The sequence below is a fragment of the Poecilia reticulata genome, linkage group LG7, assembly GCF_000633615.1.
Source record: "Poecilia reticulata strain Guanapo linkage group LG7, Guppy_female_1.0+MT, whole genome shotgun sequence".
Lineage (NCBI taxonomy): Eukaryota > Metazoa > Chordata > Actinopteri > Cyprinodontiformes > Poeciliidae > Poecilia > Poecilia reticulata.
The window spans coordinates 12,092,595-12,108,517 of NC_024337.1; the positions used below are offsets into that span (position 1 = coordinate 12,092,595).

The 15,923-nt window shown below is 38.2% G+C and overlaps 1 protein-coding gene and 1 long non-coding RNA gene across 3 annotated transcripts in view; one reads left to right on the top strand and one right to left on the bottom strand.

Annotated features, from left to right (window-relative positions):
- Positions 1–15,923, top strand: part of LOC103467239 (contactin-4-like) — an 82,371-nt gene that overhangs the window by 26,095 nt on the left and 40,353 nt on the right. Inside the window, exons 4-8 of the mRNA XM_017305719.1 lie at positions 222–324; positions 608–792; positions 3,404–3,543; positions 9,508–9,640; positions 15,010–15,160. Of these exons, the coding sequence (XP_017161208.1) occupies positions 222–324; positions 608–792; positions 3,404–3,543; positions 9,508–9,640; positions 15,010–15,160 (712 nt within the window). The remainder of the gene's footprint in view (positions 1–221; positions 325–607; positions 793–3,403; positions 3,544–9,507; positions 9,641–15,009; positions 15,161–15,923) is intronic.
- On the bottom strand, positions 12,335–13,260 carry LOC103467238 (uncharacterized). Of its 2 annotated transcripts, XR_001776789.1 has the most exons (4): positions 12,956–13,260; positions 12,691–12,769; positions 12,510–12,593; positions 12,335–12,372 (listed from the first exon to the last, which is right to left on the bottom strand). It is a non-coding gene; the product is annotated as an uncharacterized LOC103467238 (long non-coding RNA). The 2 variants fall into 2 exon arrangements; XR_534051.1 differs by lacking the exon at positions 12,335–12,372 and having other exon boundaries at positions 12,403–12,593.

The window sequence follows — 15,923 nt, forward strand, 5'->3', positions numbered from 1 at the left end:
TGCAGCTATGCTCTTCATCGGTCATTACCAACAAGATGTAAATTTCCACAACACGAGTGATTACATTTACTCCAGCTGAGCACACAGCCAGTAATATATAATATATTTTATTTTATTTTTTTTCCTTTACATCCTTTGTAACCTTTTCCAGGCCTCGAGCTGAAATTATTTCTGTGAGACATGCGGGGGAAGTGACACAGTGTTATTCTTTGTTCCTGCAGGTGTGATGGGTGAATACGAACCAAAAATTGAAGTGCAGTTCCCTGAAGTCGTCCCTGTCGCTAAGAGCTCAACCGTCAAACTTGAATGTTTTGCACTTGGAAAGTATGTTTATTTTATTTTATTTTATTTTATTTTATTTTATTTTATTTATCATTCCAAAAGCATCAAACCCGTCATTATTTGTTCATTGCTTTAACAATTATTGAGGTGATCTAATTGATTTTCAGAGCACTCTTAAGAATATGTAAACAGTGTTATGTGCTAAGGTTACTAGCTTCACCCTTTTAACTGGTTTCCAGCCACTGTATATAGTTCTTTGAGAAGATCTTAGAGACTGCTATTTTTCATTTTTGCTCGTGTGTGAATATCTTTCTCATCTCTTCAGCCCGGTGCCAACCATAAGCTGGAAAAGGGTTGACGGGGCCCCTTTTGGCAGGAAGGTGGACTTGAATAAAGCCAGCGGAGTCTTAGAGATCCCTTATTTCCAACAGGAGGATGCAGGCATGTACGAATGCATGGCAGAAAACAGCAGAGGAAGAAACTCGGTTAAAGGAAAGCTGTCTTTCTATGGTGAGTTCTGCAGCAGAATGGTTTTCCTGACTTTGATTTAAAGCTTACCTAACTTCTTGCCGACTGCCCTGGATATGAGAAAAAAAAGAGGAGATCTTCTGCTTTAAACCTGTCATTCTTCTTCCTAAAGTGTCAGGTACATTTTTAGAATTTCTAAAAGAAATCGTCTCCCTCTTGATTCAGAACCTAATTTAAGGTTAGGTTCTAATCTTAAATTAACTTTGCTTGGTTTAAAAAGTCTCACAAAGAATAATTTAGCTTTGGTGTGAAGCTTGCAGAAAGTTTTATTTGTTCTCTTCCAATCTGTAGGTTTTATGAGGGTCCATTTACAGCTGAATTAAAGACTAGATTGTGGCTGTAAATTAACCCATTTCCACCAGTTCATTTCTGACAATCCCTTTTATTGTTGCAGCAGCTAACAGGGGACCCAGCCCTTTTAGATTTACACCTCTTCTCAGGGAGAAGCGATTTTTCTCTTACCAACACCGGACTTATGGCCTAGATTCCGAGAAAAGCTTTTAATGTCCCGAGATGAAGGATTTTTATAGTTTCTCTCTCCATTATGTTGCAGTTTATGCATTGATGAGGCCTGACCACATGGTCTTTGGGGATGTTGTTTACGGAAAGCAAGCAAGTTTGGAGGGTTTTTTTCTGTAAAGTGGGACCTTTCATATGATGATACATTTTTTTTGGAGTATAAAAAAACTGGATAAAATTCTTAGAGTGAAAATAGATCTATGCAGATCTATAAAATGCAGATGGAATCAGGGAATTGCAACGGAATCCACTGAAAGAAAAATAATACTTGTATTATTTCTTTATTAATTTGGCACATGTGGTGATTTTCACAGAGAAAGAGCAGGACAGAAAGAATGTAATGGTTGCTGCAGCTTCCTGCTGAGCTCCGTCTCAATCTTCCCTGAGAGTTCAGAAGTTATTTATACGTGATTCACTGAAAATTAGTCATTTATAAGTTTTGCTCAAATGTAATGTAAATCTTAATTATTATAAATTACTTGACTATGTTTTAATGCTTGGAAATTATGTTAAATTCTCATGATTTTACAATAAATTTACATTTTGATATGTTATATTTTGCCATGTAGGCATGGGCCTGTATGGAATTTTTATGCTGTGATAGTCCTGAGTGAAAATGCCAGCTTACAATTTAATAGTACGAACACCAAAATGATAAACAAAAATGCACAACATGATAAAATAGTTTTTTTTTTCTTCAAACAAAAGACTATAATCGTTCAGACAGTTAAAATAATTAAAATAATATTCTAAAATACAGTTATATATATATATATATATATAATTTTATTTTTTTCTAATTTCGCACAGGCACACTCAAAAGATGAGTGTCAAAGGTTTGCAATCCGTTAGCTGTTTTATGATAATTTGTAAATAATATTTGCTAGATATATTTTTAAAAAGCGATTAAATTCTTCAGGCGTCAAAAGTACGAAGATGTTGTCATTAAAAACACGCCTTCATATGACTTCTCTGCTGTAACTTTGTGAAAGCCTTCTGTGTCCTTGTGAGATATAACTCTTGTCCCATTTCACAACCTCACAGACTGACTTGTGGGCAGGTGATAAAAATCTGTAATCTCATTTTAACGTCACGCTGACGGGACCTTGTGGGACAGACATCAATCAGAGGATCGATAGAAGGATGCGGGTTTGTAGCAGTCAAACATTAGCCAGCCTGTACCGCTACATGGTTTTGTTTTCTCTTTTAGTGGTGCCAAACTATCCTGCTAAAAGTTGAACAGTGTTATAAAAATTGATCAGACTGATTAAATTGCCTTGTAATCAACCAAGATTGAGAGTTAAACTAATGTTGTCTTAAACCACCACTTTACATTTTCTCATTTTCTTATAGTAGTGCAGTAATTTGCAGGCATTTGTCAGTATTTTCATCTTTTAGAACGATCAGCAGAGGGTGTTGAAATCACATCAAACTTTTCTGTCAAATGTTTTCTTTGAATTTGTTTGAAATTTGTTTTTCAGGTAAACTGTTTGGACATTTACTTGTATTATTTAGTTTTTATCTTCTCCAAAGCAGCAGATGTTTGTAATGCTGCTGAACACATTTAGGAATCATGAGGACAACAAGCAAGTGTTTCTAAAACTAAACAAACTCATACATAGTTTTGTGATAATAAGGACACTGCCATTAAACTGAAGATTTTATCAATAAATCTGTAATTTTACATTAAAAAACATCAAAATAATCTTTTATTTCAACTGTTAAGTTAAACAACTAATTTATTTTTTTTCCTGCACAAGAATGACATTTTGATTAATAATTAATATAATTAATATGGGCCTAACCCATGCTGTTCTTAGTCATTGATTATTCACTTTTGTTTGCAATAACTTTATCCAGTTTTCCGATTTATTTATATATTTTCCAAAAGGAGGTCACCATCAGGTTAATTGGAAGTGGATTCCTGACTTATGCCCTTGGATGCTTCCTTAATGGATTGATTGCCCTCTTGGTTGCCTCATTGATTAGTTAAATCTGCTGCTTTCAGGTATTTCTCAGACGTTTCTGCAGTGTTACAGTGTTCATTCACACTGATGGTTTTGTGTCCTCATAGCTCCACCACAGCTGACGGAGAAGCCTCAGGATGTTCAGAAGACCATCGACGACACTCTAGTGTGGGAATGCAAAGCCAACGCTAAGCCAAAACCCTCGTACCGCTGGCTGAAGAACGGAGAGCCCCTGGATTACATGGAGGTAGAACACCTTTGGATTTTCTATTCAGAGCCAGAGATGGAAAAATTAACACCAAAAAAAACTTGAGTTTTGTTTCACGCTGCAAAATGTGAAATTCAGATTCATGCCGTTTATTGTTTTGTATCCAAATAATGTTTTTTTTTTTCATTTATACATTAAAAATACAAAATCTCTGTGTCAAGGAAGTTAATTTCTTATTTTATATGATATGAAGATTTTGGCTAATATTGATAATTTCTATATATATCGCTGTTGTGGCTGATAACCAATTCATACAGATGAATATATTTCACTACCCTTTTGACAACTTGAAAAAGACGACCACCCCACCACACTTCTCTATTTCACTTAAGCTCTTCCAAATCGCATCACTATCACTGATACATGACCAAACAAAAACCAGATGAACTTCCTCCTCTTCCCCTCCAGAAAAGAACGACAACAAGATGGAAGTATCAGCCCAGTTTTATTCATCGTAACGGTACTAACATCTTAAAAATGACTAATATCGAACAATATCGACGTTACATTGTGCTGAAATATTGTAGAAATATTTTTGCATTTCTACACTGGTATCACTTTATTGTAACTCTAGCAGGCGTTTGTTCTGCATGTGTGCCACGTGAATGGATCTGGTTTGTTTGAATGGGGATAAATGCAGTAAAGCATTTGTCAGTTTTCTGTGTTTATAAACACAAATAAGCCAGGTTAATATTGAGTGTAGTTAAAACAACTTTGAAAACTTGTTGCTCATCTTGATTTATTAAAGCCTAATTTAATGTAATTGCAGTGTACCACGAGAGACGGACTCTACTTGCCGTGATTCAAAGTGATTCCCATCTGTTCCATTTCTGCCAGCACTTATACTGATGCAGTAAGACTGATCTCATACATATTGCTATTCTGCAACCTATCTGCTACTTACATGAGGTCTGATATTTTTTATACACTGTGACATTTGTGTATTTATTGTTCTAGTCAAAGCAATCTCAAAGCTTTTTGCACTAGACCCAAATTTACCCGATTACACTCACTAATACACACCAATATGCAGGCTGGTAGAAAACTGTTAGGTAGTGACTAGCCTAGTTGCACACTTGCATGTGGCAGAGGAGGATGAAATCAAACTCACTTTTCAATGACTCAACTTAACCAATTAAGATGTGAAATAAGCGAGATTACTGAAAATAATGAATTAATTTGTGCTCTACGACTGTAGAGATCAAATCTGTTTTGGTAAGTTAATGAATGGTTTCTGCAGCCCTGTTTGAAGTGTTGCTGAAGTTGTTTAAAGAACATTGCTGCTCTCCACAGAGCCTCAAACAGTTCAGTAAATGGAGATAAAGACATGTCAACAAGTAAGATGAAAGGCGATAAGATTGCTCTAAATTTAGGAGCATTTTGCTCAAAGGATTCAGCATTCGTTGGATTCAAGTTGCGCTTCCATCTCATAGGCATGCACTTGGCAAAAACATGCCACTTTGAAATGCTTGTGTTTGCTTCTGACTAAATTTGGCATCAGAAATGAGTGTGTCTCTGTGTGTGCATTAGCTGGGGAGGGTGTTTGAATGTGTTTTGCAAAAATGCCAAAGTGGTGCCATTTTCTGTCTGTAATCAACCAGGGATTTTGTTTGACAATTTAGTCCTCGGTCGCTTATCTGCTAATCTCAATTTTATCATTAAGTCCCCTCTCTGGGGGAGGCAGGAAAAAATACCTCATCATCTAAAAAGCATTTTAGATTTCACCAATTTGCCCTGTGTTGTATTATTGTTGTATTGCTGTTTTATGCTTTATGACTAAAAAGCACGGCTCGGTTATGTGCACTGATTTTTGTCAGCGTTTAAATTGGGCCATGAAATGGAAACCGGAGCGTTGTTTTGTTGGATGTGTGTTTAAAGGGTCGATATTATCCAAAAATCTTAGACGCCTCAATTGGCCGCCTCACCGTCGGTACACACGTGTTGAAACCGTTTTTAATTTTCACCCTAGGCGGACGATTTCTACGAATGAGTACATTTACATTGCCATTTACAAAATGGATTTCCCCCATTAGGCTCATCTTGAAACACTTATCGCCCCACCTGCACATATCTGATATTGATTTGTAAATAACTTTGTAAAAAAAATAAAAAAATAAGATTCCTTTGGCAGGTGGCCGAGGTAAGATATTCTCTGTGCATGCGGCTTTATTAATGAGGTGTGGTGTTACCATTTTCAAAATGCCACTCTCAACTGCAGCAACGGTAAATCAATTTCCAAACCCAAAGGTCAGCATTGTAGAGAGAGGAGGACGAAGAGGGGGAGGCCAAGGGGGCCATTTGTTATTCCTCATTAGAATGGATCAGTCCTCTTCTTCCCCCCGCCTGCTGTTATCTCGCCATCTCCGTTGCTCCCTTTCTCTTTCTTTTTTCTCTTTCTAAGTTGTCTTCTCTCTTCCTCTCCACCTCCTTTTCTCCTCCTTCCGTGGGAATTAAATGGCACAGAAGAGGTCTGTCACTTCAAAATGTCACCCTGGAAAACAAGGACCCACTCAAGCTTGTATTTTTCCAATATGCCACCAGCTTACCTCCTTTTTAGTAATGTACATAAGAGTGTGCGATTTCCTTTCTGCCGCCCTCCGAGCTCCTCTGGTTTCCCTCTGCTGTGTAACTGTTGTCGTTGGGCTCAATTGGTTCAGCCGCTGCAAAAACACCATTACATAGTCAAAGCAATAGGTTAGTGTCTCCGATTTGCTCTCTCACAGCACAGCTTGACGTTGTTTTGGTCTCAATGTGCCGCCGTGCATAATTAGAGTTGATAAAGAAGACAAATGGCTCCGATCTGATTTACTGTCAATGGTGCCAGCACTGACTTTTTTTTTTCTTTTTTTTTATCCAGGTGAAGCGTTTAGAATGGTTCAGTGTGCCATCAAACCACAAACATTCACAGATACCGTTTGTCTCGTTCTCCCTGTTGGGCTGCTGTGTGCTAAAACGCATAATTTCTCATCTGCTTAGACGGAGTAAAAGTGCAGCTCAATGAATGTTAATATGATTGAGAAAAAATTGGTTTTTACAAATCAATTTAAAAAGTAAAACGTCAGCAATATATTTCTAGCCTTGACACTGTATCACATAACTCGGTTGGTCCGATCAATAGCTTCCATGGACACAGGTGAATAACATCTAACACTTCTATGAAAATAACAGGTCGCTATAAGGAGCTCAGGGAGTTTCGTTGGAATACTGTGCGATAAATGCAGAACGGAATCTGTCCACCAACAGGTTGTGGATTTTCCTCATCGCTAAATATTCCCCAGTAAATGATTATTGGCATTTTAACAAAGCTTAATCATTTGGGAATGGCAGAATCTCAGTGGGAGCTTAGGAGTAATCATCTGTCTGCAGGGTCAGAAGACATCCAAACCTCATGCAATCTTTAATTTGGGCTGATGAACAGTCAGCTGAGAGAGTTTTCCAGGCTGAGCAGCTGCATCCAAACCTTATGTCATCGAGTACAGCCTTGGACGCAATGGGATAAAACGTTGGAGACGGATCATTCTTGTCTCTCTTGCCTCATGATCTATTGGTTGAGTCTGGGTTCAGCAGTTGCTAAGATAGTGCCAAGTCTAACGTTTTATGCAGATGGTATTAATGGGTGTGGGTTTTATTTGTAGGAAACGATCATTTATTTCAAACTAGTTTAATGCTTCAGCGTACCAAATTATTTTAGTCATGACCTTAACCTTTAGTGCTTGACCCCGATAAAACATTTATTGGTCAAATAACTGTGTTAGACCTCATAAATGTAATATTGTTAAAAAAAAAGAAGTGCACAGCTTTTACAGAACATCTGTAATGGCTGCAAAGAGCAGAGTGACATCATTGTAAACCCTTACTTTTATATCTGTGTAGAGGCAGACAGCCTTTATCAGTATAACATATACAATTTTCACTTTTTGAATGTCTAGAATGAATTCGCTTCTCAAACTATTCAACTTACTTTAGATTCGTCTGAAGCCACCTCCCCCCCCCCCCATCTTTCTTTCCCTTCTCCCTATCACTCTTCTTTCTCCCTTCAGTAAACAGTTACTGCCAGTTATCTCCTGAAAAGGGTGGACTTGTTCTGTTCCACTCGAGAACTGCTGCATCCTTTACCACCCGGGGTCCCCTCTGGCTGAAGCCGCGGTGCTAGCTCAGCCATGTGTAGCCAAGTTGTCTGCCTGATGCATGCTTGAGCCGGCCGCGGAGGGAAATGCATTTGAAGATCCTCAGCAGTGTCACTGACTGATGTTCAGGGATAGTCCTTGCCTTTTCAAGTAGCAGTGCTGTAATGATTCCCGACGACAGACAGACTGGCGACAGGACCCTCTGGACCACTTTGTCAGTGGCATTAAAAAGTCCAGGTACACTCTATAGAAGGATCAAGGGCAGGAACAATGAGTGCTGCCACACTTAAATTGACATAACTATAAAAAGGAAGCAGGTTCCAAAGCTTCTGAAGGTCAGAAGAGCACAGGGAAGAGAAGAACTTTGTTCAGCCTTTGCTATTAGTAAGTGTATGGCTGTCTTTGAAGAAGGGTGCATTTATTCCTGTTGATCTTATTCTTATATTGTCTAATTTCATTTTATTTCATCATTTTCTTATGTTGTCTTTTTAGTATGGACCTCCCTCCGTCTGTGTCTGAGATAAAGATATGATTGATTGACTGATTGGTTAAACAAACAATGTCTTGTGCTGTTGCATTTTGTTTTCCACCACCAGCTGATTTTATTTTATTTTTTTGTTAGTACAAACAGCCTCCAGCACTCAAGACTTGTGACTGATTCTTCTAAGATTTCATATGCAAAGTCTTAATTAACAAACTCCCAAAGGAGAGAAAATTGTTGTAAAATACTAAAGTTGACTCGGCACATCTGTCAGAATGAACACAGAAGAGATAAATGCAAACTGCACAGTTATTTTTGTTCTTTAATGTGTGATATTGTTGTTGTGCTATATTGGTGCTTAGATTTCTTGTAAGAAAATATTCAAAAATTCATATGTCAAAAAAGGGTACCGCAAGTAGTAAATTAAGAAAAAAAACGATCAGGAGGAAACTATCTACTGAGTTCTACTGAATAAAAACTAAATTTTCAGACACTACAAAACTATTTTATATGCAAACAATAGATCTGATACACAGGCTCAAAGCTTAAAGTGAAAACGCTATTTCTAAAAAAAAAAAAAAAGGTTTCTGCAAGGCCTTAAAAAGTCCTAAAATATCTCTAAGTTTTCAGCATTGTTAAGTAAACTCTGCTCTCAGGATAAATAATTGCCTTAAGTGTCGTGAGACTGCGAGTGCAAAAACAAGAAAAATGATGTGTGTCGCTGGGGTTGAAGTCAGGTCAAGTTTATTTGTGTAGCTCATTTCCGATCACTTTGCTTCATATGATGGAAACAAGACAAAAAGCAAACAAAAAAGAAACTTTGCATTACAGTGTCAACATAAAGAGAAGTATTGAAAAGTTATAATCTAGACTAGAATTAAACTGTGCTCCGGTCGTTATTAATCAAAGATAATGCCAAACATATAGGTTTTGCAATTTTCTGGAGTTTTTTATTTTCATTAGATTAGAGGAACATAAAAACTGAACGCTGCTTCTGAGTACATTTCAGCTAGGAGACCTCTGATTCAACAACACAGGTCTTTAATGCTGAGCCATTCGATGCTGAGCCATCCTCCAGCTTTTACATTTTTTTATATCAGCGGTGATCAAAAGACTATACAAAATAACTGATGAACGCAAAGATTTTTTTTTCAATTGTGAATTCACTATATTACCTTCCAAACAACAGCAAACTCTAATAGGAGATGATGTAAATACCAAAGTAAAAGTTCCACGCCTGAGTTATTTCCTAAAGCTTTTCTGAATATTGCAGCTTTGTCATTTGTGAATACATAAAGCTGTTTTAAAAACTAATTTATGTATCTCTCTCTTCAGCAGGACAGAGTTCAGGTGAATAACGGGGTGCTGACAATCAACAACTTGAATCTGGCTGACATTGGGATGTACCAGTGTGTGGCAGAGAACAAGCATGGCCGCATCTTCACCAATGCTGAGCTCAGAGTCATTGGTAAGAGCGTAGAGGCAACACATTTGTTGTCCATGTCAACCATTCTACATCTGGGTCGTCAATATAATTTTACCTAAACCATTTTTCCCCTATGAATCAAAGCTATATTCTTGGCTTACGTTTATGTCTAAGCTCACACGGCACTTCTAATTTTGTATTTTTATTTTATACATAGAGTTCACAGACAGTCGTAACTTTAAAAAAAACTGCATCAACTTTACAGTTTTAACAAATACATATAAATCCTCTACTTCGGGCTCTCAGAGAGAAGGCAGCTTGTTTCAGCAGCTCTCCACTAATTCTGAGTTTTCTCATTTTAAGTCTATTTTCAGATGTGTCGTGCTGCATATCTTGATGCTGCTGTTACATCTTAATTTCCACTCTTAAGGGATAATAAAGGCTATCTATTTCTAAATTATTCTTTCCATGGGTGTTTCTAGCTTTTTGGGGGCACTGTGAAAGATCAAATTAGAAGCCCCCCTTTTTCATACTGCTGAGGAGTAAAGGGATTAGACCCTTTTAGACCTAACCAGAACTCGTTTGAGAATCTTGCGTAGACTAGTCATCTGCTTGACATGTGCCACACCACGCTGTGTATAACCTTGGCTAGCAAACCCGACTCCTGAGCTAGAGTGAATATCTACATGTTGGGGTTAACAATGGAGTACTTCAGACAGTTGTTAACACATAAAAAAGCCATTAAAGATCATTGGCGAGGATGAGGATTCTGCCCATATATATTATATTGCCACCAAATGAATGATTACAGAGTTGTCCTTATGACAGCTGTTCTCAACAGGACGTAGACGTCCAACTGCTAAGCTTGAAGGAACTACAGCTGGAGGCTCACATGGCCCCTTAAATCTGTAAAATTAAAGACACTTCAACACTCATAGTATGTCTAATCATATTTGTCTGGCCGGCTACCGTCCAGTGTTTGGTTTTTCTCAAAACTAGCTTGTAGGCTGTAACCGTCAGTAATATCCAGCAAAAAAAGGCCCTCCGGTGCCATCAGTGCAGGTCAAGAGTGACTTCTAGGCCATATTTCCCAGAAGCCTAATCTACACTAAAAGCTCCAAACATGGCTTGTTTAAATTCAGATCCTCAACTTCCCTTGGAACATGGGAGGTGTGAGTTCAGGATGTTTCTAACATCTAAAATCTGTCAATTGCGGAATCCTTGGAGGGCTGGAGTGGTGGTGCGGGGGAGCGGACGTCATTGGATGAAAAACAATGACATCAGAGTTCATCATTGATGTGATTGGTTGGTTGATGTGTGCCCATTGGATAGCACTTATGTCTTTATAAATAAACCCCACCCCAATCATTAAAATTTTTAATGCTGTATTTTAAAAAATCTATATAAAAAATAAATGCTGTATTAAAATATGTTCATTTGATATTGCTTATATGCAACCTGTTCATATATGAGGAACATAAAAGAGACAAAAAAGTTTTTTATTTATTTCATTTTATTTTTTTTACTGTTTGCACACAAAATAAGACATAAATGCTTGTCCATTTCTGGACCATCTGGCAGTGTTTTTTTGTCCAAACATGAACATTATGTTGTGTTCAGGACAGGCCCAACATCTTTCCTATAGCGTAGACCTGACGTCTCTTCCTGTAATGTAGTCCTGATGTCACTGAGCTCCTGGTTGGAGGAACTTGGGGTCCATCCTGATACCCGTTCATAGCTGCCATCCTCCCAGAATGCCACCTCCTCTCCTGCCAGTACTCTCTGCCTTCCTCCATCAGCTGTTAATACAGAACAGACAATCATTATGAGCTACAGGCATCTTTTAGTCATTATGAAACTACAGTGAAATTGTTTGGCAACTTCCAGCTTAGTATGCGCTCATAAGACATTAAAACAAACAAAAAAACACTAATACACTCTTACAAAAAATAAAAACTTTAATGAAAAAGAGAAAACACTTGGAAACAATTGGAAGAAAAATGAATTAAAAGCAGTTGGTTAGTAATAAATAGTTGGTAATAAATAGTAAAAAACCCAGAACCATCTTGCAGCAAGAAGGTTCTCGGTTCGATTCCCGGCCCCGGTCTTTCTGCATAGAGTTTGCATGTTCTCCCTGTGCATGCGTGGGTTTTCTCCGGGTACTCCGGTTTCCTCCCACAGTTCAAAAACATGACTGTTAGGTTAATTGGTCTGTCTAAATTTCCCCTAGGTGTGAGTGTGTGTGTGCATGGTTGTGTGTCCTGTGTGTCTCTGTGTTGCCCTGTGACAGACTGGCGACCTGTCCAGGGTGACCCCGCCTCTCGCCTGGAATGTTAGCTGGAGATGGGCACCAGCACCCCTCCCGACCCCACTGAGGGACAAGGGTGCAAGAAAATGGATGGATGGATGAAATAGTTAAACATAGCTCAACAAACTCTGAGGCAGATAATTTGCTTTGATGGATTTTAATAAATCACAGTACTTTAATCATTCAAGGAATTGTGACATCTCTAGATTAGTAATAAATCTAACCTGCTTCTTTCTTTAGCTACATCTGGATGACTGGCAGTAGGTCCTGGATGCAGCTGGAAAACATTTTTGTGCATTGTCAATTCATAACATAATTACAGTATGTACATAAACAATATTGAAGTATAAAATATCAACATTCTAAAATAGTAGACACTCACACAGTTGCATCTCTGTCCTCATCACGGACATCAGAACGTTCCTGAAGAGTGATTGACACAAATGTGACTCCCATTCCGTGGAGTCTGTGGAAATAAATGTAAAATTAAAAAAAATATTGTAGCAAATATATCGCTTTCTCAAAAATACATAAGTAAATAAGTTAAAATTATTCTCAACCAACCATTATACAGTCGGGAATCAACGCAGTGATTATACATACCGGCTTCATGACTTTGTCCTCATATCCGTCCTCCGTACGCCATTTTGTAGATCTTTACTGCTTTCCACACTCTGCCTTGCTGTACTGCGTTATAACAAAATAAATAAAATAACGGGAAGATCAGATTTCCTTACAAATATGCGAGTTTTCACTATTCACTAAATGTGAAACCATAACTTACTGAATTTCTGTTCGTCCTGGTGGACTCCTCGGCACCGTGGTCTGAGGTCTGGTTGGTACGGCTTGGCCATTTTTCAGGTCTGAAAAAAAATCAAAAGAAGATGTGAGTATTTTTAAGAGTTCAGAACATCACATGTAATAGAGATTACAATACAAAATCTCACCCTACACTTGTTTCGGCATTAAGAAAACAACAGACCGCTTTCTGTAAGAAACAAACAAAGCAACTCGCCTCGCTCCACGTGCTATTTATAAAGCTTTCTTACCGTGAGTTCGGTCTTGTTGGACCGCCGCGGTGTCATCTGTTGTTTTCCGCCGGAACATTGCTTAATATCAAAACGGTACTGAAAAGGTAACTCCATGAAATAGGACTTTTCCACCATTTCACACAACGCACGGGTATTTTCCTTTATGTTGGGTGTAGGCAGTTAACACTCGTTACCACCAGTGCAAATCTTCCTCTGGACTTTAACGGCGGCTGCTTGACCGACTATGAAAGCGCATTACTGCCACCAACTGGACTGGAGTGTTAAATGAAAGTTGACAGAAAAAAATACATTCTAAAAGTTATTTTTTCTAAAGTTACGTGACAGTATATTTTATTTTTATTATAATTAATTGCTAAAATGTTTTTAGATGTATATATGTTTATTTACTCAATTCTACTTTGAGCTGTCTCCTTTTTAGTTTATACAGAATATGATTCATAATCCGTGAGTTATATTTAGTGCTTAACTAACAAAACTTTAAAAAAAAGAATACAAATGTTTATACTCTATCAGAAGGTATCACAAACTTTCAACCATTTTGTTCTTCAATTTAAACTTGAGAGTTAAGCAAAAATCTGTAGTTTCTTAAGTTCTGTATTGTGATGTGGAATGACCACTACCACTCCAATATAGCATGACTCTGGGTCTTTAAAGCAATCAGTGAACATTGACATTAGTTTGAATATTATTCACAAAAATACTTTATGTACAATGAACCACTCTGGAACATGTTTTTTATTATTATTTTTGATTAAGTTGTGCAATTCCTCCCATCACAAGATAAATCTTCAAATAGGAGGAATGTCAAAGTAAGATCACGCTTCACAAAAGTCTATTGTATGTAATTATGCATATTCTGATTTTATATCATCAATTCAACCAAAACTAAGTTTTTCAGTGCTCCTAACACACATGTAAWATATATTTTAATGGATAAGATAGATTGTTTTAATATTCTTTCTCCAAACATTCTTCTTTATGGTGAACAGAAATTAAAAAGGATTAGCTACAAAATGAATAAGAGTCAAAAGGTGGTGCTCAACAGTTGATTTGCATTTGCATGGCACTCAGCAACTTGATTTAAATACGAAAACCTTTGTTAGGCACAAGGGGAGGGGGATGATAGGGGACACGGACACTCAGCCTTTTTGACCATTTTTGGCAGTGCTCGACTGACAAAAACCTCTTACCGAAAGCCCTCAATCTCCATGCGCACGGCAGAACAAGGTGTCAATAGCTGTCGAAAATCCCATTTTTCGTCCTGTGCTGCTTTATGTTAGCGTGAAAACAGAACTGACTGGCAAGTCAACCTTCTTGTTTATAGGAATTATTTCTATTCAAGTAATTACAAACATAACATGCTTTATCTCTAGTCAATCAACTAAGTCATTTCACTTTAGTAATTGAAAACATAATTAGTTTAAAACCTTGAAAATCCCTCTCCCGTAATTATATAGCTAACTTAAGTCTTCTTTCAGACTTTAAACGAGTTTAAAAAAAAAAAAAAGCCCGCCATGTTTGCATTTCCCATGCAGTGTCAAATAATAAAATTTGATGCAGCATGTGTACCGTGTCGCTGATGCCACACTGTGTTCTCTTTAAAGAGCTTTTTGCTGAGTCGTTGCACGTCTAAAACAGCTTCAGACGGTGGTGCATTAGTAATTAGGGGCCTAAAGAAGCAGCAACAAAGCCTCAGCCTTGTTTAACATTCTCTCATTTTAGCTTTTACAGCCCCCAAAGCTCAACTCTCAATGCATAATGTCCTTCTAAAAAAGATTCACGCAACTAAAATCAAAGGAAATGTACCCTTGAAAGTTATGTACCATGCTTCATTTATGAGTGCGTCTCTGGGTGTGTGCAAACAAGAGCATGAGCGTTCAGAGAGAGCAGGATGCGAGTGCTGCTGACCCGCCTAATGGATAGAGTGACCTTCACGTCTTCGGAAACTCCTCAGTGCTCTTCCTCAGTCGCTCCGTTTCCATTTTCTTTTCTTTCTCTTTTGCCTCAATCAATAAATTTAACCTTCCTCCCCTTGTATCCCCCGCCTGCAGCTATTGCTCCCGACTTCTCCCAAAACCTGTTGAAGACACAAACGTTGGCCCGACAGGGCGGCGATGTCCTGATCGAATGCAAGCCCAGGATGTCTCCTCGCGGCGTGATTTCATGGAGGAAGGGGAACGAAGCCCTGCGTGAGAGCCACAGGTACCAGGTTACTTTCTTTGCCGCTGTTGGTTGAGTTTGTCTGTTCTACAAGCGGAGGAAGATTTAAAAGTCTTATTTAATTTCATCCTACTTGATATTCATGCTGACAAACTGTGAAGAACAGAATCACAGTGTGACACAATATAATTTGCATTGCATAACAGGGTCCGCTCATCACTCCCTTCCCCGTTATCTGCGTTTCTTTCTTGAGCTCTGTTGTACTTTCCTCCTCTGGCTGGTCTCTGCTCTGTTTGTTTAAGGTAATTGGGTGTTTCTAGACTGCAGCATTCAGATCGATGTGCCGATCCATCAGCTCATTAGCAGTATGCAAGGCCCGGAGGGTCGTTAGAGCACAAGGCAACCGTTGATACAGACCCACCAGCAAGACGTGGAGGAAGGGGATCAAATGGCCCAAAAGGACTTATCAATGGGTTGCTGCTGTGCTCACGTTCTTTTGTCATAGCGGTGGGAACACCAGGGGAATGCGCTGGACACCTTGTTTCATTAGACATTGTGTTAAAGAAAAATCAATGCAGCGCCTCCGTGAGCTAAGAGAAGATAGGAAAGGAGAAGAAACCGTTAATCAGGCAGAGAAAACCGCTCTTTGTCTGAAAGCAAAATTGTGTTCTAGGTATCACAGATTGGCAACTAGTCAGATCTATGGCGTTCATGCTCACATTGCAGTGGAAAGGTTTTGATTTGCATTCGTAAAACTGAAGTTGAAATGTGATCAAACTCTGGATGTGATCACATAATATATATA